Below are 23,283 nucleotides of genomic sequence, written 5' to 3'. Positions count from 1 at the left end.
TATATATAGGCGAGACGCCGGCAGCTGCTCCGTGCTCCTCCGTTAACTTTTCCGCCGGGCTCCGCGCCCCTGCGCAGCCCGGCTCCGCGCAGCCCGCCCCCGCCGCGGCCACCGAGGGACCGCCCGGGGCGGGGGGGGGGCTCACGGCGGCAAACTTTCCGCCTGGCGGGGCCGCGGAGGGAGGGGGCTTCGTCCTTCCCTTACCGTCCACGGCGCGGCTCCAGCCCCAGCCCCAGCTCCAGCGCCGCCCCGGGCCCCCTCGGCCGTGCCGCGCTGAGCTGAGCGGGGGGCGGCGCGGCGGAGCCCCGCGCTCGTCCCCGGCGGCGGGCCCCGCTCCGGCCCGCCCCGCACGGGAGTGAAGGCGCCGGGCTCCGGCGGGCTCTGCTGCTGTTGCTCCCGCAGCCGCCGCCGCCGGAGCAGCAGCCGGAGGAGGAGGATGGAGCCGGGCAAGGATCCCCGGGCGGCCGCCGGGGAGAAGCCCGGCGAGCCCGAGCCGGCGGTGTCCTTCCAGGCCCGGCTGTGGAAGAACCTGCAGCTGGGGGGCAAGGGCCGGAGCGGCGGCGGCGGGCGGGCGGCAGCCGAGCGCCGCACTGCGGAGCCCCCCGCTCCGCCGCCGGCCAGCGGCAAGGGGGACCTGCCGCCCGGCCCCAAGTGGAGCGGCTTCAAGCGGCGGAGGCAAGTGCTGGACCGCGTCTTCTCGTCCTCCCAGCCCAACCTCTGCTGCTCGGCCGCCGAACCGCTGGAGCCGGGCGGCGAGTCCGGCTCCGCCCTGCGCCGCCTGCGGGAGCACCTGCTCCCCCAGGGCAAGGGGCCGCCGCCCGGCCGCCGGGAGGACCCCGCCGCCGGGGATGAGGGGCCCAAGGGCGGGAAGGAGGGGCGCCGGCCCGGGGCGCACCTGTCCCACCAGAAGAGCTCCTCGCTGCCCAGCACCGCCTGCCTGGAGCAGCTGCTGCAGGGCTCGCCCACGGCCGGCAGGAGGAAGGAGCAGCGGGCGGAGGACGGCGACGGCAGCGCGGTGAGTCGCGGCCCCCCGCCGCCCCCCGCGGGGTTGCGCTGGCGGGCAGCGCCGGCGGCCCTCGGCGGGCGAGCAGGCGGTGCCGGGGGGCGAGGCGAGGCAGGGCGAGGCGGGAAGGTGGTCCCTGGGGAGGGGAGGCGAGGCGAGGCAGGAGGGCGGCCGCCGGGGAAGGGAGGTGAGGTGAGGGGACAGGCGCCGAGGCGGGAAGGCGGCCGGGGCCGGCGGTCCCCCCTACCCCGCCCGCCTGAGGGGGAGAGCCGCCCCGCGGCGCTGCCCTGGCCCACCGTCCCCCGCCGGGGGCTCGGCTCGGCTCCTCGTGGGGCGGCGGCCGTCGTCGTGACAGGCGGCGTCGCGGGGCCGTGTCGGCGCCGAGCTGTGGGCGTGCTGCGCTGCGAGGGGTTGCTCGTACTCTGGAGCAGGAGCAGCCTCCCTGTGCAAACCGTGCGGAGAAAAGGTGTCCCCATGGCTGAAGCTGGGGTTTCGTACCTGTAGTGAGGGTTCCCTCTCCCTCGTGCCTTTCCCCAGAGCCACCTCGCCACTCTGCCACAGCCCCTTACTGCTGGTTGCTGTCCTTGACACTTCCAGCACGGCTTTTGCTCAGGTAACCTCTCCTTCCTTGCCTGGTTATCCAAATTTGAATTATTATTTCATTTAATTTCTGTAGGACACCCAAACGACAACCACTAGTGCAAATTTCGTAGACGGTAGATAACTAATTGGCAGAACATACCAGGCACCGCCACGTGTGGCCGTCGGTTTAGGCTGCTGAAACAGTCTTTCTTCCCTTGTTGTGGGGGGAAGGCAGTGTACAAAGCCATAGCTCTTCCGACTGTCAGTTTTGAAATTAAGTGGTGAAGCTAGTGTTGATAGGGGCTGCCGAATCTTGGAATAAATTTCCTGTGAGAAAAGTGCAAAACATATGAGTCATTCTGGAGTTTGTGTAATTCTAAGCAGTCATCCACTTTTTGCGGGAATAGTTGACTAGTATGTATTATTATATATTGTCGTTTGTCATAATTAGGGAGAAATGAGTAACTGAAGTAAAAGGCAGGCTCTGTCTGTTTGGTGTCAAAAAGAAGCTGGATGAATATATTTGGCTTTTGCCAGGGCTATGGAATCGGTGGTTGTGGTCTAACGAAGAGCGGCAGTGGTTCTGCGACGACTCGCAAGCATCCCTTGAAGTCAGCGGGACTTTCGTGTCCCTCTGCAGAGTTCAGCCCTCATCCTTACAAACATGGACCTAGACCTGACTTTATGTCTCTGCGTCCCATGGGGTTGTTTTGGTGGTAAGCACCATGCTGACTGGAAGCTACTGTGGTTTTCCCTTGTGTAACTCATGCTTGTAAATGTTTTAGGTTGTTGCTTCTTGACATGGGATTATTTTGGTAGGTGTTTACAACGTGGGCATTTCCCTTCCGTAGTCAGTCCCTTTCTCCGTCCACCCCTGGCTCACAAAAATGTATCGCATATTTTAGGTGTTACTGTTTGGGACTACAGGATATGCTTCTGTTTTAAAGACAGCTACATCTAGCAATTAATAAATATGAAAATGTGGGGTTTTTTCAGTGCTGTTCTGCTGTTGCGTTCAGCAAAGAAACAGCACATTTATTTACAAAACATGTCAACTGTTACTTAGCTGTGAGGGCATTACTCTTGTTTTGAACAAGGTACAGTCATAACATTTGGAAGGAATACTGCTAATCAAAACAAAGTCGTACCCAAGCTTTCTAACACTTGTCTTTAATTAGCAGGATTATTATGGCCAATTCCTCCAAGCAGTTTGTAGTATTAACTGAGACGGTGCCTGCTTACCAGACCTGCTATTTTTGGTATTAAATAAAGCTTGTTACATCCCTTGTGTGTTGGTGGAGTTTGCAGAGCTGCTGCTGACGTTTGTTTCGGAGGGATGATCTGAAACAGCTGTTCTGCTATTTCATAATCAGCATGTCCGCTGCTCTTCCCATGTCTAGAGGTATAATCTCACTCAGATTATTAAATCTGATTTAATTCACCAGCTTCACTGAGCTATGGAATAGTTGGGGAAAATGAGGCTCAGACTATAAAGTGCTGTTGGACTGTTCTCAGTCATGTCTGGTACTCTTCAGTGGCCTGTTACAGAGCCAGTAACTTCCGTGGTGACCGGCTGGAGTTGCTAATTCAATATATTTCAGGAGTCAAGTCTTGCACACTTACGTGCTGTTCCCCCAGGTCAGTAAGGTCCTTGCCTTACTTCAGTCATGGCATGTACACACTTCTGAGGATTTGGTATTAGAAGTCTGGTAATGTGAGTTTGGAATAACTTGCATTTTTCAAATCCAAGTTTTACAGCAGCACAGACTTTCAGAGGTGTCTGGATTTGTATTGCCCAGCAGCCTTACACGTTCAAAGACCAAAAAATTTCTAGTAACTAACAGAATCACAAAACGAGATTAAATTATATAAAAGTAAAACAATACTAGAATTACAACTTGCTTTAAGATATATTTAAGATTTGATTGAAATACAGGGGCAAGCAAATGCTACTGCCTCTTTTGGATAAAGACCATTGAAGTTTTTAGCAAATCTGTACACAAAAAGCCCTACTAGATATTTTAAGGGAGATGATGGGGGAAAAATAAAATCCCATGAGAAGTCAAATTTCTTGTGCTTTTAAGCTGGAATAATACAGTTGTCATCCGTGAAAAGGAGCACAAGTTAGTGTGGTGGATGGGAAGACTTAAATGTAAATTGCACTACTTTGTGTGGATTTAATCTTCCAACGTACTTTTTGGCATAGTCAAACCATTTAAAAATAATTTGAACTGATTAAAATGTGGTATAGCGATATTGCATTGGACGTGGACAACCTAGCTGAGGCCTAGTTTTCTCAGTATTGAATAAAGCTTCTGTTGCAGTAAATAGGGTTAGTATCTTGGTTCGAGTAAAGGTGCACACTTACGAGTGGAGTCTTATGCAAAGAATAACCCTTACATTTGGGTACTAAATACTGATCTAGTTCTCCCTCAAAGACTGAATACTTCTCAAAGCTGTCCTTGAATAGTTTTGGGGAGAGAAGGGCATCATAACTACTATATTTGTTGACAGGAAACTTAGGTTGCTTTTAAAGGGTAGCCAAAGCATGAATATGGTTTATTAGGACAAAGAAATGAACACATGCAGAATTAAACATCATCCTTCTTCCCGCTTCCCCAGGCTATATGGCAAGTTTGCTTGAGCAAACCGTTCCTAACCCTAGACACGGCATCCAGTCACCTTCATATAGGTGAGAGCTGCAGGATGTGTGCCACACCCTCAAGGGTGCGAGCTGAGGGCGATGGAGGCCTCTTGGAGTGGTCCATGGGCAGGAGATGACAACAGCCCTTCAGGGATTCTGCTGCTCCATGGGACTTCCAGTGGCTGAGCATGCTACCGTGCCCCAGGGCAGTACAGCAAGGGTTTTTCCACTTGCCCCTTACAATTTTCATCTTCTTGCCAGTGGGAGCTTGGATTTACCCAGCAGTGCCAGTGCCAGCACGGCCTTTCTCCTGAATGTGAGATGTGGCTTTGTGTGGAAAGCTTTACGCCACTTGCAGTTTGTCATAATCATGTAGCGAGAACCAGGAGGGTGGAAATATCACTGTTTCTTAAGATTTGCAGTAATAAAGAACCTCCAAGTGTTTCATCATCTTAATCAGAGAACATGGGTGTGGACATATGTCATCTTCAATCAGCAGTGGATGTGAAGAGCGCTTCGGGAGAGGTTGCCTCACTGAAGGGGTGTCCAGGCTGCAGTCTGGCTGCCGAGGTGAGAACTCCTGTAGGCACGTTTCCCTGGTGGGTTTTCTTGCAAGATAATGATTTCATAGCAACAAACTTTGTGACTTTAAGTATGTCACAGGTTGATCCATTAAGGTGAAAGTGTGGACAGGTTCTTAACCGCTTCCCTCCCCGTCTGTCTCCAGTTCTGAGGTTAATGGCATAAACTGGAGATGTGGGAGGGCTGTAGGGTTATTGCAAGGGAGGAGGGGAGGAAGGCTAGGGCTGCTGCTCAACCTCTAGATGCACAGCCATAGGAAATGAAGCTTCATTAGTTTTGCTGCACACAGAACTATTTGCTTAATTATTAAGTCATCCTTCAGACCTACGTCTGTGGGTCTTCAGGGTCGGAGATTGGGTAACAGTGGTCCAGATTATATAACACAGCATGATGCAAGAGAGATGAGACAACAAGAAAAACTGGAGATATGTATCCAGATACAGGGTCTCTCTCATTATCTCAATAATATATAAGTAATTCTCAATAAAGTTGGTGTAAGAGAGCGAGTTGTGTGGCACATGAGAGGGACCTGCAGAAAAAGGGGAGTTTAGTGAGCTGGGTTGTATGAAGAGAGGTTGCACTTTCAGGGCAAGGAGCATGGTGGTATATTGAGATGTCTGGGAAGGAGAAAGGGAAAAGTAATGATGAAATAGGAGCAGAGGCAGAGCTGTGAGGAAGCCTGACAAGAAGAGAGGAGACTTTTGATTTTGGTGTGGAGGGGGATGCAGGGCCAATGAAAATGTGACTGGCATACCATGGATGTTTTTCTGCCTATACCAGAATAAATCTATATCTGGCTTAGAGCCACTGGTGTCAGTGAAGTTACACAAGGGAAAAATTTGGCTTGTTTGTTCTAATTGGCATATGTCACAGGTCACGTTTCAGTAATTGATCCAGCCAGTGAAGGCAGAAGAACAATATAAAGACAAAAGAAAAGGCAGAAAATGTCAGTGAAAAGCTACACAGATAATGTCACCCAAGAGAATCTTAATTGCTACTTCAGATTTCTAAGAAACTGCACTGGGAAAGGTGAAGGTGGTGAGGAAAATCAAACAATTATGACTGTCAAGGATTACCTTTTCCTCAGATAATAGCAATACAAAGCAAAAAGAGTTGGAGAGAGCGAATTTGCACAGGTATTTGGAGCATGATTTGAGGGCAGCAGTGTTCTGAGAATAAGAGGGCAAAACTTTAGGCAACGGGAGAAAGCATACTTTTGGGAATCTGGCCACTGACACATGGGGAATAAGCAGATGAGTAAATGTTTAGGCTGGGTCAGAACAGCCTGGAGCTTGTTAATAGAAATGACATAGAAATAGAAAGAGCAAGCAGGAGTAAAAAGCTGTTGCTAACATCAATTTCTTTTTAAGAAAGCTGTTGCAGACTCTCAAGGCTGTTTGTTTCTCTGAGAGTTTAATTAGACATCTGATGTTATCAAGGAATGTTCTCCATTGCCCTGTTTCGTCATTGTATTAATTTCTGATAAAGGATTTATCTTTCAGCAGCTTGCAATGCATTTACCTGCTGCTTATGTTCTGTCAGCCTCTGACCAGTCTGTCAACTTACCGTATGTTAATACAGTGTGTGTATATTACTGACATGAAAATCAAGAGATGGCACAGCAGAATTGTATTTAATTATATCCTGAATAACCTCTGCTTAATTAACTAAAGAATCTCTCCAGAGTTTTCAAAATGAGCTGCATCATTTTTCTCAGAATTGGCCAGTTTGCATTTATCCTCATGTGAAATACTTTGATATTTTAAAGTGAACTAGTAGCAGCTGTTGATTTACTGTTTATCCATGACCTCATTTAAGCTTTACTTGCTCTCTTTTTTCCCACCCTGCCTTCACTGCTCATACATAAAGGTGTTCATAGTAAAATAATTGTATTGAGAATAATAGATGGCTGGTGGATAGGAATTGCAACAGTCCTTGCACTAAACAAACAAAAAAATGCCTATTTTCTACTGAGTGACTCTGTGGTAAAGTGATTAACTTTCAGTGTAGGGATTCTAGCTGGATTTCCTAGAATCACAGAGTTGTTTAGGTTGGAAGAGACCTTTAAGATCATTGAGTCCAACCATTAACCCAGCACTGCCAAGTCCACCACTAAACCATGTCCCTAAGCACCACAGCTACCTGTCTTTTAAATACCTCCAGGGATGGGGACTCAACCACTTCCCTGGGCAGCCTGTGCCAGGGCCTGACAGCCCTTTTGGTGAAGAAGTTTTTCCTAATATCCAACCTAAACCTCCCCTGGTGCAGCTTGAGGCCGTTTCCTCTCGTCCTGTCGCTTGTTACTTGGGAGAAGAGACCGACCCCCCAGCTGGCTACAACCTCCTTTCAGGTAGTTGCAGAGAGCAATAAGGTCTCCCCTCAGCCTCCTTTTCTCCAGGCCGAACAACCCCAGCTCCCTCAGCCGTTCCTCCTAAGACTTGTGCTCTAGACCCTTTACCAGCCTCGTTGCCCTTCTCTGGACACGCTCCAGCACCTCCATGTCCTTCTTGTAGTGAGGGGCCCAAAACTGAACACAGCACTCGAGATGCAGCCTCGCCAGTGCTGAGTACAGGGGGACAATTGCTTCCCTGGTCCTGCTGGCCACATTATTTCTGATAGAAGCCAGGAGGCTTTTGGGCACACTGCTGGCTCGTATTCAGCCAGCTAATATTTCAAGCAACTGTGTCAAAACTGTGTAACTTCAGTGTACTTCATAACATACTGAACTGTGTTGAACATTTTAAATGTAAAAAGGCAAACACCTAAACATGCTTATGGCATTAAACTTTTTTGTAAGAAATGCTAAAAAATGTTTTTTCCCTCTTGTTAAAATGTTGGATGCAGAAAATTGTTAGGCATACCAGTAAGACTGATCAGTTACTATATTGTTGCAAAGAGAACTTTTTAGCATTTTAGAAAATATGGCTAAAACAGTTTTAAAACTGCCAGTATGTCATTCAGCATCCAGCCCTGTATGTAGTTCTAATTTAACTGTTTTGTCTTGTGATGTGGTGCTAACATATTAATAGACCCAAGTGTCGTATTTTTTTTCCCTCTTCAATGAATTGCTGGTCTTTGGCAAGACGACCGAGAACTCTGCATTGATCTCAAAACTGAATTCTGCTTTTCCTCTCTAATCTTAATATCGATCCTAGATCTCAGATAATACGTGTTACCTTCTAGGGAATTTTAAGAAGGTAACTATAATGCAAGCCCTGAAGCTGTAAGTTTAAATAAGAAATGTTTTCCTCTTCCCTTGTAAAAGAAGGCAGAATCCCCCCAAACTTTATCTGTGGCAGACTTAATTTCTCAAAACTACACATTAGATCACCTTTAGTTCAGTATGGTGTTTTGTTTCATGTAGAGTTTGTATTCTGCTCAGGGATATAGTAGTGTATGGTCCATGTATTTCTGTAATGGTGAACTGATGGCAAACCATAGCAAGCACACAGAAAAATGATCCCTCTGGATTTGCAAGTATTGAAGTCTTGTGTAGCTGATTTATATCTTGCCACCAAGCCAGAGGTTTCCTATTTCAAATACTTAGAGCTATCATAGACCATCACTGTGGAAAAACCTAGTTTTGAAAGTTTCATACTCTGTGTGTGAGAACTGGGACCTGAGGATAAAGCTATTACAGTACTGGGATATTTGTCAGTAAAGCCACCTTGTTACTTACGTTTCATGTGAATGATTTTTTGGTGACGAGGAAGACTGTCTCAGCAAATCAGGTAATTAATAAGGATAGTGGGCAGTCTACTACCTCTTCGTGCTCTGCTTGGATGTTGCTGATATGCTTTCCCATGTAGTCATTTGACCAAATAAAAGCTGTAGCTTCAGATTATTGACTAAATAATATCCGTAGTTTCAAATTCTTAAAAGTTCCCAAGTGCTTAATTCCTTCCCTAAAGAGAAGGAATTAACTATATAAGTGCCTGGGGGTGATTAAGTATATATAAAAACCCTAAAACAGATTCCTTTGCTTGTTCCAAACAGAACTTTTAGCAGTGATTAACATGGAACAGTGCAATACAGGATAAAGATTTTCTTGAAGGGTAGTATTTAACACCACGTTGAAAGATACATAGCAAAGAAATGTTGAAAGGACTTGCCTTTTTGTAATTCTTTTTTATATTTCCTTCAGCATTTCTTTTGTAGGCTGTATCTACCACTACAGGATGACAGTGCTGTAAGGTAAATAGATAATTTTTGTCTCTGGAGCAATACATCCACATCTGCCTTGTTTGTGCTTTTCTGTAGCCAGTGGAGTTGACATAATTTTGCATTTGTCTGAGAAGAGATTCACCACTAGGTCATTAACAAAGCATATGATATTCTTCCTCCAAAAAAATTAGCTGATTTTTCCAGGTGGGCAAATCCAGTAACTTGGCTTGTTATTTAGCTACGGCCCATCGGCAGAGCACGTCAGGGGAAGGGCTATGAGGTACTTGCAGCCTTGTTGGTTCAAACGGTTAGGTTTAGTTTTGCATCTCAATGAGAAAATGGGAGATACAGTAGCACTGTATACACCATAACATGTTTGGGCATTGCATCAATACTTTCAGAGTATTGTCCATTAAATCCTGTTGCTTCTAGGGCAATGTGATTTTTCAACTTCTTTTTAAAAAAAAAAAAAGACTAAACGTGCTTAATGTTTGTGTTAAAGTTTCCCTAAGGGAGTAATGATTTGGTGATATATTTGTGTTGTTCTGTCATCCAGTTTTTCTGTGGATGGTGATGTGAGTTTCCGGTCATTAGCACTGATAGCAGTCTGGTAATTACTTGGCATTTTATCCTTACAAATGAGGGTTTATGTTTAAAGCATACTTTTTCCCATTAAACCCAGTTCTTGCTGTGATGCATTGGAGACTTAGCATCACTGATGTTTAAAATAAAACTTTTGGCTGTTGTTGGATATAGTGTGGTGTTCATGTTGTACATCTTCCTACTTATGTCAGCAGGGAAAGCCTTTAACTGCTAAGCTGGATAGCAGGTGCTATAACTAGGTACCAAGCCATGGCTGCTGGATTCTTCATCAGTTATTGGATTTTCCCTTGTGGACCCTGTCTTACGTCCCAGAAGATATGGGCTAACACTACAGGGAAGTTGGAGATGATGTGTAAACACTACCACAGAAAGATCCTGTCCCAGTGTTTCATGTCCCTAGTGAAGTTTTTCTGACATGAAGATGCAGGTTAAAGAGCATCTTGACACGTTTTGTCTGGGAACTCTAAATGCAATGCAAGGTTTGCTAGGAACAGTGCATTTGATGGTCATGAGATAGGGGCTAAAAGATGGAATTCTTGCGTTTCTGATTCTTTGGGATGATGTAATTGCAAGGCTGAACATTTTTTGTTTCTTATTAAGCGGAGAAATTCTGGAATAAATGACTGATGTTTTAACGACCTCTTGTCAAAGGGATTTTGATTGACTTGCCCTTCTTCTGCCACTTCTCCCCAACTCGTCCTTTACTGAGATATATGTTATTTTCTTACTGACCTTATGTAGATAAATAGTTCATGTCTCCAAGACTGTTGCTCCTGCCCCCCCTGCCCTGAAATGTAGCAGAGCAAAAATCTAGGTTGAATTACAGACATGCTATTCTGATGATGTCTTTTCACAGGTGAAATGTACGCCATGAATGTTGGACAATGTTGAGGCCACGTAGTGACACAGCAGAAACATACCTAGAGCTTTTGCTGTCAGTAGGAAGGGAACTTCAACTACAGGGACAGATTTTGTTGAGTTGTCAAAATGTTAAAGTATCTGCAACACTTTGCCTGAACTGTCTCTTTATTTTGATATTGGGAAATGCAAACCTCTGTGAGCAGAACTTACACCTTCCTTCAGCCTGTGTTCACTGTCCGTCTTGGCTGTTCGTTCTTTTAGATCTTTTTTAAACTATTTTTTAGATCAAACCCTTCCCTTTTTTCCCACTTATATATTACCTCCTCATACTAGGATCACAGGTTGCTGTAAAAAATTCAGAGGCAACAACAGTGCATACTTCTGAATGAAATACTGTATTTCAAACTTTGCTCAAATATGTGTAAATCTAATTCTTTATAGCTTTGTAATTTTTCTCTAGCTCCCCTCTGCTCATTTGAAAGGAGAGGGAGGAAGTAAATTTCTTTCCAGAAAAACAAAGCCGATTTAGTCAATTGTTTAACTACTTTTAACCACTGGCACTGTTCAGATGCTCTACAAAACTCAGTATCAAAACAGTTTTTAAAATGCTGCAGTGTTCAAACTTTTGCTCTCCTCCCTCCATCCTATTCTGGGGAAGTTCTGTAACTGTTTCTCAAGAAAATCATATTCAAGAATGAGTCATGAAATGTGATATCAGGCGGATCAGATGTTTTTTTGGAGAAAGGCTGAGTGGTATTTACATAAGGAAGTTGGCTTTCGTCTGAACGCCAGGCATGCTATGGGTAGGATGCCATTTGGTTTTGATGTATCTGATCTGGAGGCATTCAGTTTACCATCTCTGCTGTGCTTGTGATCAGGTGTGCTTGTGATTAGGCGAAGATGAATAATCCTTTGAAGGCTTGCAAACATTTGATGAACAGGATAAAATTAATGCGGCTTACAGATTCTTTGTGCAGTACATCAATTAGGCCATTCAGTACCTTGCAGTTAATGAATATTCTGATTGGATTCTTACCTTGTATGAGCTGTTCTGTTTCATCTCTCTCATGTAAGAGATGCACGTACCCATGAGACACTTGTTTGCTGCTTCTGATGTGTGTTATTAAATCAGTGGCTAGACTGCCATGTAGCTAATGATAAATATTTTATGGAGTTAAGTTTTAGACAAATATCAAAATCTTCTGTGTAGTGCCAGAGGGGCGAGAATCCTGACACTTTTCTGTTGCCTGTGTTTGGTTAAGGTGGTTTATGCTGCCATTCATGTAATTATAAGAGAAGGAGAACTATAGCTAAAGCTTTTGTTGGTAACTGTGAGCCAAGTTCTCTTTCCAAGCCTTTTCTACCCAGTTCTGGAGCCTAGAACAAAGCACATGGCAGAGGTCACTGGCTGAAATGTAGTTGTGCTGGCTCTCCATATGCTGGCAGATCCAATGTGTGGGGAAAAAAGTTTTAATTTTTTAGAATTTAAAATTTCTAATTTCTAATTCAGAAACTAATTCTTGTCCAGCTTGGACAGGACTTAATTTTTAGCTGTGGCAAAGCCCCTATGCTCTGTCCAGAAAACCTAACTACCTTCCTGGAGCTCCTGGATTGTTTTTTTTATTCCAAAAGGTAGAAAGTTCTACCTATTTGTAGAAAGTTCTACCTTATTCATTTAAGTGTTGCCACAAAAAACTCCAGCTGATTCTATCTCGCAAATGGCTCTAAATTCTTGGAGGGGGGGCAACAAAACTCTTTCCAGCAGGAAAAAGCAAATGCTGACTTCCTACTGTTGTATTTGCTGGGTGAGGAATGATTATTACTATCATGAAACTTCATGCACAGCAGACAGTCTGAAGTTCTAGGAGGCTTGATGAAAAGCAGGAAGAATTATTGAACTCTGTTAATTGAAGGTAAGAAATGGAGCTTCTACCTTTCATTTTAAGGGCATCCTTACTCTTATAGTTAAGGGCTTATTGCCCTCTTTGGCACAGATTTTTTTATATTCTGTTACAATTTTAATAACTCCATTTTTAAATTTTGAACATGATTGACATGAGATGGGTATTTTGATATTCTGCATTACTGTAGTCAGTATAGTACTGACATGAAAATGGTTTTATGCCACAAGAACTGGCTTTTGCAATTTGGTTTTCCACTACATTTTAATGAAAATAACAATAAAACCATGTGGGAATCAGCTGGAGTCCAGGAAATGTGAAGGAATAAATGCATATTCATAATGTAACCCTTGTGTGATGCATAAAAATCCCTCTCTGAGTTCCAAGACTTGGGAATTTTAATCCTTATCATGTTTATAAGATTTATATCTAAGATCCAGCTAATAAATGTGGTTCACAATGCAGGGTAACAGTTAATCTCATGCAATTTATGTGCTAAAATTTATGTTACAGTGTTTTCTGTGAGTTAGTGCAGAATAACAATAGAAATCATCTTGATGTGTTGGAGATCTGCATTTCTGAAATGATCTACAGAATGAAGGGATTTTCCTTTTAAACTTGTATCTACACAGTTTGGTGTGTGGAGGTTTGGGGGCTTGTTTTTGGTTTTGTTTCATTTTCCCTCTGTTACAGCAGTCAGATGCTTTGATTTGCCTGGCCTTCAGACTAGAAACATATGGTGGATGGCTACGTGATTCTGTGTGGGGAAGACACACTGGGTATGAGGCTGAGCAGTATTTGGGCATATAGCATGTTGCGTGTAGGATTCCAGATGATCTGTTAGGTGTAAGTGACTTAAAAGGGTTTGTTTTGGTATGCTGAAAATGGGTTCCTCAGCTTTAGAAAGTTTACATGTATCAGTCGTATAATCTGTAATTTCTGTATTTCATGGATCTCTTACAGAGGTAGTGTTTCTTAGTCATGTAATGCAGAAGAATTGAAGAATTGTTTACAGATAACTTGGTAACCAAGACTAGAAAAATGAAATAGGAATCATCCTAAAAATTCTGATGTGATAGAAAAAGGTATGTGTGTAGTATCATGAATTATACCTCTTTTTGCTTTTCCCAGTAGATGCTTTTTAGCACTATGTCAGCATGCAAAGTGCTGCCTTATTTTGGTTCCAAATTCTTGCTGCTTTTGCTTTCTAATTTTTCTTAAAGCTTGAGAATTTTGAGAAAGTTCTGTTACTTTCCTGTGAGTATAAAGTGCTAGAAAAAATTGTCTCTAACAAATACACACACAGAGAGCTTTTCAAGGACATTCAAGGTCCCCCGGTGCCCCCCAAAGGTGCTGTATTGAAGGACAGCATGTATCTCAAGCCTTGTTAAATAATTTCAAATGTTTAGAAGCCAAATATTAACTGCAATTGTGTGGTTTTCTGCTCTTTGTGCTGGTGTTCTGTCATGCTGTTCCTCCAGACAAATGTTAACTTCAGGCCTATTTGTAGCAACGTTTTGAATAATACAAGCTGTAGTTAGTCATGTTTTGCCAGAAGCCTCAGTCAGTTGTAGAATTGCAGACTAATACTGAATTTACTTCATCTTTCTAGCTAGTATTTTTAAATATGCCTATCTTGGCACTGAAGACCTGCCATACTCTAGGTATACCATTTACTAACAAAACCAAAGTAAAGCATAAAAAAGCATGCCTTGCAATTACACCTGCTTGTTTCTGCTTATACCTTTTTTTTTTCTGTAGTAGTGATCACAAATGACAAAACTCAGGTGGTGGTACATCTTATTATTTAGAAAAGAAGCACCAGCACTGCCACTTAAAGGTTTATTGGCAAGTTACTGTATTACATGATCTGTACTCAAACAACAACTTTTGTCAAAATCCTGGTGTCAGTTGCTTTGGTTATAGAAGGAGAAGCAGCTGCTTACAGTACATAAAAATATTCCTGTTGTTACAAATGATTGAAAATATCTAGAAGAAAAAGGAGGACTCTTTTCGTCCTTACATCGGACAGTACATATCTGGGAGCAGGTACCGAAAGCAGTACAGGCATAGTCCAGGACTCACCAAGAGGACGTACCACAGCATTTTAGCCACATGTGTGTAGCATGTCTTCCCTACTGTGATGTCTCTTCTCGGAGCTAGTGCTGGGTGTTTTGAGGGGCTCTTCGATGTGTACAGAAATCTAAGGATTCAGTTGTGTGTGAGCGGAGGGGTGAGGAGGGCAAGGGGGAGAGATCCCCGTGATGTGCAGGCAAGATGCTGCGCACAGTAGTGTGTTTTGTTCACTTCTGCTGTAGTGAGTGATGCAAAAGAACAAAAGGTGTTGACATCACTTAACTGCAATCAAGTATGGGTTGTTGTCTTTCTAAGCACAGAGATCTCGACATATTTATTTCCTTGACAAATGCACTGGAGAATCCATACCAAAGTTTTGAGAGTTACTTTTTGGAAAGGTCATATGACACCCAGGAGAAATGGGTCCTAGACAATGCACAAAGCATCTTGAAATGGAGTAGTTATGCATGACAAAGCTACTCAAAATCTTAGCAAGTCCCTTTCTAAGGAAAAGGATGTCAGTCAGTTGCTTGCTCTGTCTGTCCTTTTTTTTTAGCAAAGAGGAATGACTTCATTCTGTTGGTTTATTCTGATATGGTTAATGTAATGTGTGTTACTTTTATTGCTGTTGAGATAGCTGATGAGAGCCATGGGGGGAAAAAGAGACGGGGTGGTAAAAGTGGGATTATAAGTACCATTCTTGGGATGCAAGGGGAGATGGCCAGTCATGGACAGGTGCTTTGGTCTGTAAGACTGCTGTCAGCTGTTGCTGGGAAATTTGTTTTAGCAAAACAGGTTTGATTTGGTTTCAGAGTTAGGTGAAAACAGCGTGCATGTGAGTGTGCCTGTGTGTGCATGCATGCATGGAAGCTGGAGGGAAGTAGGTGAAGTGGAGGGAAAGATGCAGGGAAGATGAACAGAAACTTTTGATTAGAGAGAAGTCTCTTCTGCTCCACTCTCTCATTGCCACGCGTCTTCATTGGTGCGATAATTTCTGTACTAATGGTTTATGTGCTAATAGCAGAGGCACAATAAAGTCCGAAGATATTTATGTAGTGAATTCCAGCAGCTCTTCTGGTAACTTGTTTCCTGGTCTCTGAATTCAAAGTTCTCGATGGAGGGGGGGGGCGGGGGGTCCTTCACTGCCCCAGCTGTTACCATCATCAGTGTTTAATCTGTTTTATAATGGCCCCATTCTGGACCATTTATTTCAAATTTTGTCATCATCTTAATAGTATTGCAATAATAATGCAGTACTTTAAAGCATCAGTAGCTCTTTGGTCTTCCTGTCTTATTAATGTAACACTTATTAACGGTTAGTGTTACAGGTTATGGGTTTCCATATGAGCCCTGCTATTTAGTTGCTTGGTAAGGCAGATCTGTAGGTCTCAATTATTAAAACAATGCAGACTTCTGCTGCACAAGGGTGTGATGACAGACGGCATAGTGATGCCAGATTGCAGAAGGGTTGCACTAGTGTGTCACTGTCACTTTATTTGGGTGCAGCCTCCAGAAGCTACTGGTCTGTTCCCTTTCACTGCCCAGCATCTGTGGGCATTTTGTCCTTTGGAAGGCACTTGAGAAAGGAGGCAGGAGAGGTTTTCTTTCATTGCAACTTTCTAGGGCATCCTGGCTAAGGTAGTCATCACTTGGTTTTTCTGAACTCATTGGGGAATGGAGTGGTTTTCAGCTATATATAGTGCATGATGAAGTCAATATTTCAGCACTTTGAGGTTTGGCAGAAAAAAGGATTGACATGTTTTATTGACTGAATTTGTTAGGAGCAGGGCAGGACTACAACCCATGAGTTTATTTTTAAAATCTGGAAAGGTTTATTACCATGTTGCTGAAGTTTTTGTTGTTGGGCATAAGATTGACGTATTAGAGACTTAGAGTAAAACTATTTGATGTTATCCATGTTCTCAGTACTAAAAATGAAGATTGAGATTTGAGAAGGCAGCAGTGTGAACATGCTTTGTTTTTAACAAATTCGTTGAAATGTGAGTTATTTATGACCAGTACGTATAAAAACTTGAAGTTTTATATGTTGTCTTCTATCTGAAGTATTTGATATTCAGGGAAAAGCTTACCTATCTTGTGAAAAGCGTACAAAATATTTAAGTTGTCCAGTGCTATATATGCTTATATCATGTACACTCCTTGTCACCCGGTGATGTCCCTGTTTAAAAGAAGTAACAGCTGTTGCAGGGCTGGAGTATAAATTTTCCCCAAATCTGGGATTGCTACTTAATTCTCATTAGCCAGGTATACTTATTCTGGCCAGTGTGTTGCTGATTGTCCAGGTTATTGTATGTGAATAATTTGTTATGTCATATAATTTAATGGAAATCATTGTTTCTGTCTTCATTGCACTGCATAGATGGGAACTTGTAGTTGTATTTTATAGTTTATCTTCAAATTTTCAAAAATTCCCTGGTATTGAGTGACAGGACACGTGGGAATGGTTCAAAGCTCTGTCAGGGGAGGTTCAGACTGGACATGAGGAAGCATTTCCTTACTGAGAGCATGGCCAAACACTGGAACAGGCTTCCTGGAGAGGTGGTTGATGCCCCATGCCTGTCTGTGTTTAAGAGGTGTTTGGACAATGCCCTTAACATGCTTTAACTTTTGGTCTTTAATAGCATGCTTTAGCCTTTAACTTTCAGTCAGGCAGTAGGACTAGATGATTGTTGTAGGTCCCTTCCAACTGAACTGTTCTATTCCTGTTCTAAATTTGATTTTAAAGAAGTGGGAAAAATTGGAAAAGCACTGATGATGATAACAAGCAAAATAGTTCCATTCCAGTTGTTCATCAAGATTAGGGGCTTCTGGTGTTCACTGTATTTGTCCATCAGAAAAAGAAGTATTTTAATAAAGTTGTCCTCTTAGCCTGTCAGAGGAACTGCTTTCCTAAATAGAGCTGAATGTCAACTGAGTTGCGATTCTCAATCCACTGTGTTTTAGTTTGCCTAGACAAACATAAAACCACTGTCATTTCTCCTGTTTGGGAATCTACTGTTGTAACCCATGGGAGAAGAATAAACTAGTGTTATTTGTTTGTTTGTTTATTTATTTAATCTCAGAAAGGGCCAACCTGCTTTAAGTAACACATTTATTTGTGCTGCTTGATTGCCTATAATGGAAAAAATGCCTTAAGGCCTGAAATGCGTTAAAGTGTTATTTTTTTGTGTTGTTTGTTTTTTTTTTTTTCAAAATGACACTGAGGCTTCCAGAAAAATAATTGAGCAAAGTTATACATTTCATTTTTTTTCCCATGTGGAAGTCATGCATTCAGTGTCTAGATGAAGTGATTACAAAATATGAAAGACAAGATTATTACTGGACTAGCCATTATAACAATAAGCAGGAAAAGAAATCTTTTGTGCTTCTTTATGGCAGATGTCTAATATTGTTTTCCGCAGTGCAGCTGTAGTTACTGTAAAGGGTGGCCAGTTAGACTACTCTCCTAATAACTCAGAAATACATTCTGCATTGCCTCAATCATCGGTGCCCAAATAAAAAGTCTGTTTATAATTGGTAAATGTTAAAAAACCAGAGAGAAAATCAGCCCTATCTCTCTTCCTGCCCTTGCTCCATCCCAACAGCTTTCCCTGGTTTTGTAGGTTTGGCTTTTATAGTACTTTATACCAAGAGGGGGCAAGAATTTTTTTGGCAATCCAAAATGATTGTATTACGATCAATCTGTTCTGCTTCTCTTTGTATGTAAAATATTTCTGTTTTAGAGGTTGACGTCTCTTCACAAGACTGTTATATTTATCTTTGTCGTATTTATATTAGTTTAAAAATAGACATACATGTTGATCTGTGCTGATCTAGTAGCATTTTTCTTAAATACCTTCTGATACTTTTCAGTGGGATCCTCAGAGTCCTCCATCTCCTTAAAATGCCAAAAGAAAAAAATTACGCATGTAATAGTGGCCTACGAATAAGCTACTCTCCAAGTCAAGCAGCTTTCCTGCCCACGGAGGAGCTTTCCAGTACAATTACTTTCACAACATGAAACATACTTGCCGAATGACCTAGTAATGGCAGCATGAGATTAATGTGCTCTGCTGGTAAATATGACATTGAGCTGCGGTTTGGGAAAAATCTTTGTGCTTCCTGAAGTATATGATTTGAATGATGATAATGCACCTGTTTTGTCAAGAATAGTTATAGTCATGGATTTTCTTAGTGTTTCATTTAAGGGAGAGAAATTTTCTGATAACTGGTATTTTAATTTCTTAGCAGATCAATAAATCCAATTAAAAAGCTTTTATCAGAAGTGCACGAAATTTTTATTTTAAACTTCAAACTGAAATAATCAATTTTTGTGTTATTACCTACGGATAGAAAGGCACAAATGTATAGGGAAATGAAAGGGTTTGTCCACAGAAGTTTAAGGTGAGATGTAATCTCATAAAATGCGATAGCAGTGACAAGCAAACCGCAGAGGAGGACAGTGAGACAGTTAAAAGCAGAAGAATAAATAACCCTGAGCTACTCTGTTCAGTAATTGCTGTTTCTAAGGAAGCTACTTAGAAACTGACATATGTGATATCTTATGTAAAACTGTGATTAATTTGTTTCCTTGCCTGTCAGTGAAATATGATATATGGAAAACATGACAGACTTTCCTTCAGGATGGGAAAGATACTACTAAGATAATGATGAACTTTTTGATAAAGTAAGGAGAACTGTATTTTAATTTGAATGAAAGCTGGCTTTTCTCCCCATGGTGTTTGCATTTCAAAACTGGACCATGTAAATGGGAGCTTCAGCCAGTGGAGAGCTGGATCCGTCACTGGGCTTGGGATATACTCATTCATTACACTTTCCCATCTGCCTGCAGGTTCTGGTATGTCTTCTGTAGGTTCCACTTTGTGCCAGCAGGGTGAGTTAATCGACTTCAGCTGCTGGAAAATGAATCGAATTCACTTAGTGGTCACAGAATTGCTTGATCTAATGCATGGGAAGAAAGCCTCTCTTGAGGGAGATTGAGAGGGATCCCAGATGACCATAGTCTGATAGTTAGGGCATTTATGTGGGTGGTAGCTCACATTATTAAATTCCAGCTCCAAATTAGGCAGAACAAGATGTGTTTGAACTTGTCTCAGCTACATTGTAAGATTGTTCTACAATGGGATATTGTGTTTAAAGTGAATATATTATCTCCTCCTGTTCGTTTTCTGTGATGTCCTGAAGGGTAGGCATACACCAAGCATTCCTGCCTTATGGCTTTGCCCAGGGTGCCTGGGTAAGAAGATGCTTTCTGTGAAAGTACTGAGAGGGTTTGGACAAGGCATGGGGTTCAGAACAGCTATGTGGTGTTGAGTATCTGAAACCATGTTATCTGGAAGGCTTTGCTGGTGGAAATCAAAATGCAGACTTCATGTGCACCTACATTTGGATGGCATTTGACCAGGAATGCTGAGAGTCTTGATGTCAGCATTGGGTATGAGTTCCTCCAAGTTCAGCTGTGTAAGCATCTCATGAAATTCCTTCAGTGGTATGTTGTAAGACATGACCTTGAGCCAAAAGGCTGTCAAGAATATTATGTGATAAATACAAGTATAATTTTTTTGTTTGGTTCAGTTGAGAATATTGCATAAGGACTTGTGACATAAAGAAAAAGAATTGTTATGAACATCAGTATCATGCAGTCCTAGAATCTCTAACACTTCAGCATAACAAAAGCATAAGTGCCTGCAGAGACCTATGAGATACACAGATCACACTTGGTTTACACTGCCTCCCTGTTGTGGTTTAACCTCAGCCAGCAACTAAGCCCCATAGAGCTGCTCACTCACTCCCATCCTTGGTGGGATGGGAGAGAGAATTGGAAGAGTAAAAATTAGAAAACTCATGGGTTGAGATAAAAACAGTTTAATAATTGAAATAAAGTAAAATAGTAGTAGTAGTAATAATAGTAATATACAAAGCAAGTGATGCACGATGCTCACCACCTGCTGGCTGATGCCCAGCCCGTCTCTGAGCAGTGATCTCTGCCCCCCGGCCAACTCCCCCCAGTTTACATACTGGGCATGACATCATACGGTATGGAACAGCCCTTGGGCCAGTCTGGGTCAGCTGTCCTGGCTGTGCCCCCTCCCAGCTTCTTGTGCACCGGGCAGAGCATGGGAAGCTGAAAAGTCCTTGCCCGGTATAAGCACTGCTTAGCAACAACTAGGACATCAGTGTGTTATCAACATTATTCTCATCCTAAACCCAAACCACAGCACTATACCAGCTACTAGGAAGAAAATGAACTCTATCCCAGCTGAAACCAGGACACTCCCACACCCAGAGATTTGCTTAGGCAATGTCATCTTCAGTTTGTGTCAGGAATTTGAAATGACCCTGTCCTACAAAAGACTTTAAAAAACTTGATATCTGCAATCTTTCATCAAACATTTCTCACCTGTTTTGGGCTATTGCAGACTCGTAAGACGGCCAAAAAAAAAAAAAAAATTGGCATCACATTTCTGACCCAATCCTAACAAGATATGTTTCTATAGTCTGTAGTGTTGCATGCACTATATTTAATATCGTATCACTTCTGAATAACTATAGCCTTTGGTTTTGTGTGCAAACACAAAATGTTTATCTGACATTTTTAATATCATTGTTTGTTGTGCAGTCAATGATCTGCTAAAACAAAGGAGTTGATGTAGTTAACCACATATTTTTTTGGTCAAAGGAGAACTTGGGAGGTTTACAGTGGAAGGTTCAATACTTTTATGCATAAAATGCTATGGATTATTTGTAAAAATGAAACAACAAAGCCTTTCTCTCCCCTGTGATGTAGCAGCAGGCTGACAGTACATGTGTGCAGGTAATACACAGAATTTATTCCAGAGCGTTTCTGCCCAGGAGCTTGCGTGCCTTTGATAACCCAGGAACCCTCCTGCCCCTGAGCTCTGATACTCTGTTGTTCAGTCTCAGCGAGTCTCTTCCTTGCCCCTCCTTCCCACCCACACATAGTAAGTTTTGTTTGCATTGTGTGGGATTTATCTTCATTTGCTTTACTTTCTGAGTTTTATTACTTCAAGTGTGGGTTATCTGAATGAAAATAACAGTGAGTAGTTTAAACGTACACTTTTATTTAAGATGGTACTTGCTTAATATACATGATTCATATTTTTACACACACACCCCCCCCCTTCTTTCTCCCATAGAAGCAGAGAGTTGCATGGACAGTGAAACGTTCAGCTTCTGGTGGTCCTAGACTGACACGTGGAAATTGTGGTCTCTCTGTTTCAGAGTGGTCCTGTCCTGTGATGCTGCTGGGCACTTGGAGATTTACTGCAGGTGATCTCCTGCTGGTCTGCAGCTGCCATCAGACTTGATTTACATTGAATTCTGTCTGTATGCTTTTTTTATTTTTTCCTTCCTTGTGTGGTTGATCTAGGCAGAGAATAAACACCGATGAAATGGAGCAGTATCATTTTAGCAGGCAATTGAAGAAAAGCTAATTAGCATTTTAATTGTTTCGAATTTCAAGTGGCTTCTGCGTATTCACTGTGGGTTGAAGAACTCCCTTCTACGCCTGACCTGATTACATTAATTACTAGTCTTAGTGTAGACTGCTTCTATTACTTGGAATTAATTTTTGTATAAGGTTAGATCCCCAGCTGGTGTTAATGGATGTACTTCTGTGATACACAAGGCAGAGGATCAGTTTATACCTGGTCAGGATTTGGTCTGGGTTTGGTATAATTAAGTCATGCCCTAGAGATACAGGTACAAGGGCAAGGCATTTAGTTCTTCTAGTCAGGAACTGCTATCTGAGGAGTCATAGAATCATAGAATAGAATCAAAGAATCATTTAGGTTGGAAAAGACCTTTAAGATCATTGAGTCCAACTGTTAACCTAGCACTGCCAAGTCCACCTCTAAACCATGTCCTCAAGCACCACATCTATTCATCTTTTAAATACCTCCAGGGATGGAGACTCAACCACTTCCCTGGGCAGCCTCTCCCAATGCTTGATGACACTTTCAGTGAAGAAGTTTTTCCTAATATCCAACCTAAACCTCCCCTGGTGCAACTTGAGGCCGTCTCCTCTCATCCTATCCCTTGTTACTAGGGAGAAGAGACCGACCCCCACCTCGCTACGACCTCCTTTCAGGTAGTTGTAGAGAGTGATAAGGTCTTCCCTGAGCCTCCTCCAGCCTAAACAACCCCAGCTCCCTCAGCTGCTCCTCATAAGACTTGTTCTCTAGACCCTTCGCCAGCCTCATTGCCCTTCAGATGGGAGTCCCTTCATAGTAGGCATTCAAACCCATTAAATGTAGCTCTGTTTGACTTCAGAGTTCTCCAGAGGCAGGTGAGTCTGCTTTGTGCTTGTCTGGAAGTACTGTAGCCTGAGCAGCCCCCTTCCAAGTTTCTTTAGGAACTGGGGAACTAAAACCAAAGTGCGTCTGTGTCGAAGTGCCCTGAAGAGCTTGTTTTGATAGACTGTTAGACACTTCTCAGCAGTGAGATTGGGATCCCTACAAAAAACTTGGAGAAGCTGTCTTTTACATCATGTGATGGAAAAGAATGTGGTTGTGTCTGCCTGCCAGCCCATCATGTTGTAAGAGGTAAAACCTGTCATCTAGGAGTTAGGAGACCTCGGTTCAGTACCTTCCTGTACAGAAAATGTTGAAATTCTCATCTCCTGCCTCCTGTCAAGCTAGAGTCTTCTAGATAGTAATTTTATGTGCTTATTGTTGAAGGTGTGCTACTGTGAAGGAAGAAAATTAAAGATGCAGTGGTTGTAGAAGACGTGAATAAACATGAATCTATTAACTAGGAGCTAAGAACATAGATGCTAATACTTGTTTAATTGTTTCTGGGTGTTTTGGGGCAGGGTGGTTGTTTTG

The 23,283-nt window shown here is 42.7% G+C and overlaps 1 protein-coding gene across 3 annotated transcripts in view; it reads left to right on the top strand.

Annotated features, from left to right (window-relative positions):
• Positions 1–415: 415 nt before the first annotated feature.
• The window catches only part of MCTP1 (multiple C2 and transmembrane domain containing 1), a 282,391-nt gene continuing 259,523 nt past the window's right edge, over positions 416–23,283 (top strand). Inside the window, exon 1 of one of the 3 annotated variants that reach the window (XM_087761501.1) lies at positions 416–1,015. In XM_087761501.1, coding sequence (XP_087617627.1) covers positions 437–1,015 — 579 coding nt within the window. In that variant the 5' untranslated portion in view covers positions 416–436. The remainder of the gene's footprint in view (positions 1,016–23,283) is intronic. The other 2 variants (XM_087761499.1, XM_087761500.1) reach the window with 2 other exon arrangements.

This window comes from Nipponia nippon, unplaced genomic scaffold (assembly GCF_047370975.1).
Source record: "Nipponia nippon isolate SJK-2023a ecotype South Korea unplaced genomic scaffold, ASM4737097v1 scaffold_24, whole genome shotgun sequence".
NCBI classification, from domain to species: Eukaryota; Metazoa; Chordata; class Aves; order Pelecaniformes; family Threskiornithidae; genus Nipponia; species Nipponia nippon.
The sequence above is the reverse complement of the archived record's forward strand: the minus strand, read 5'-3'. Positions and strand labels throughout refer to the sequence as shown.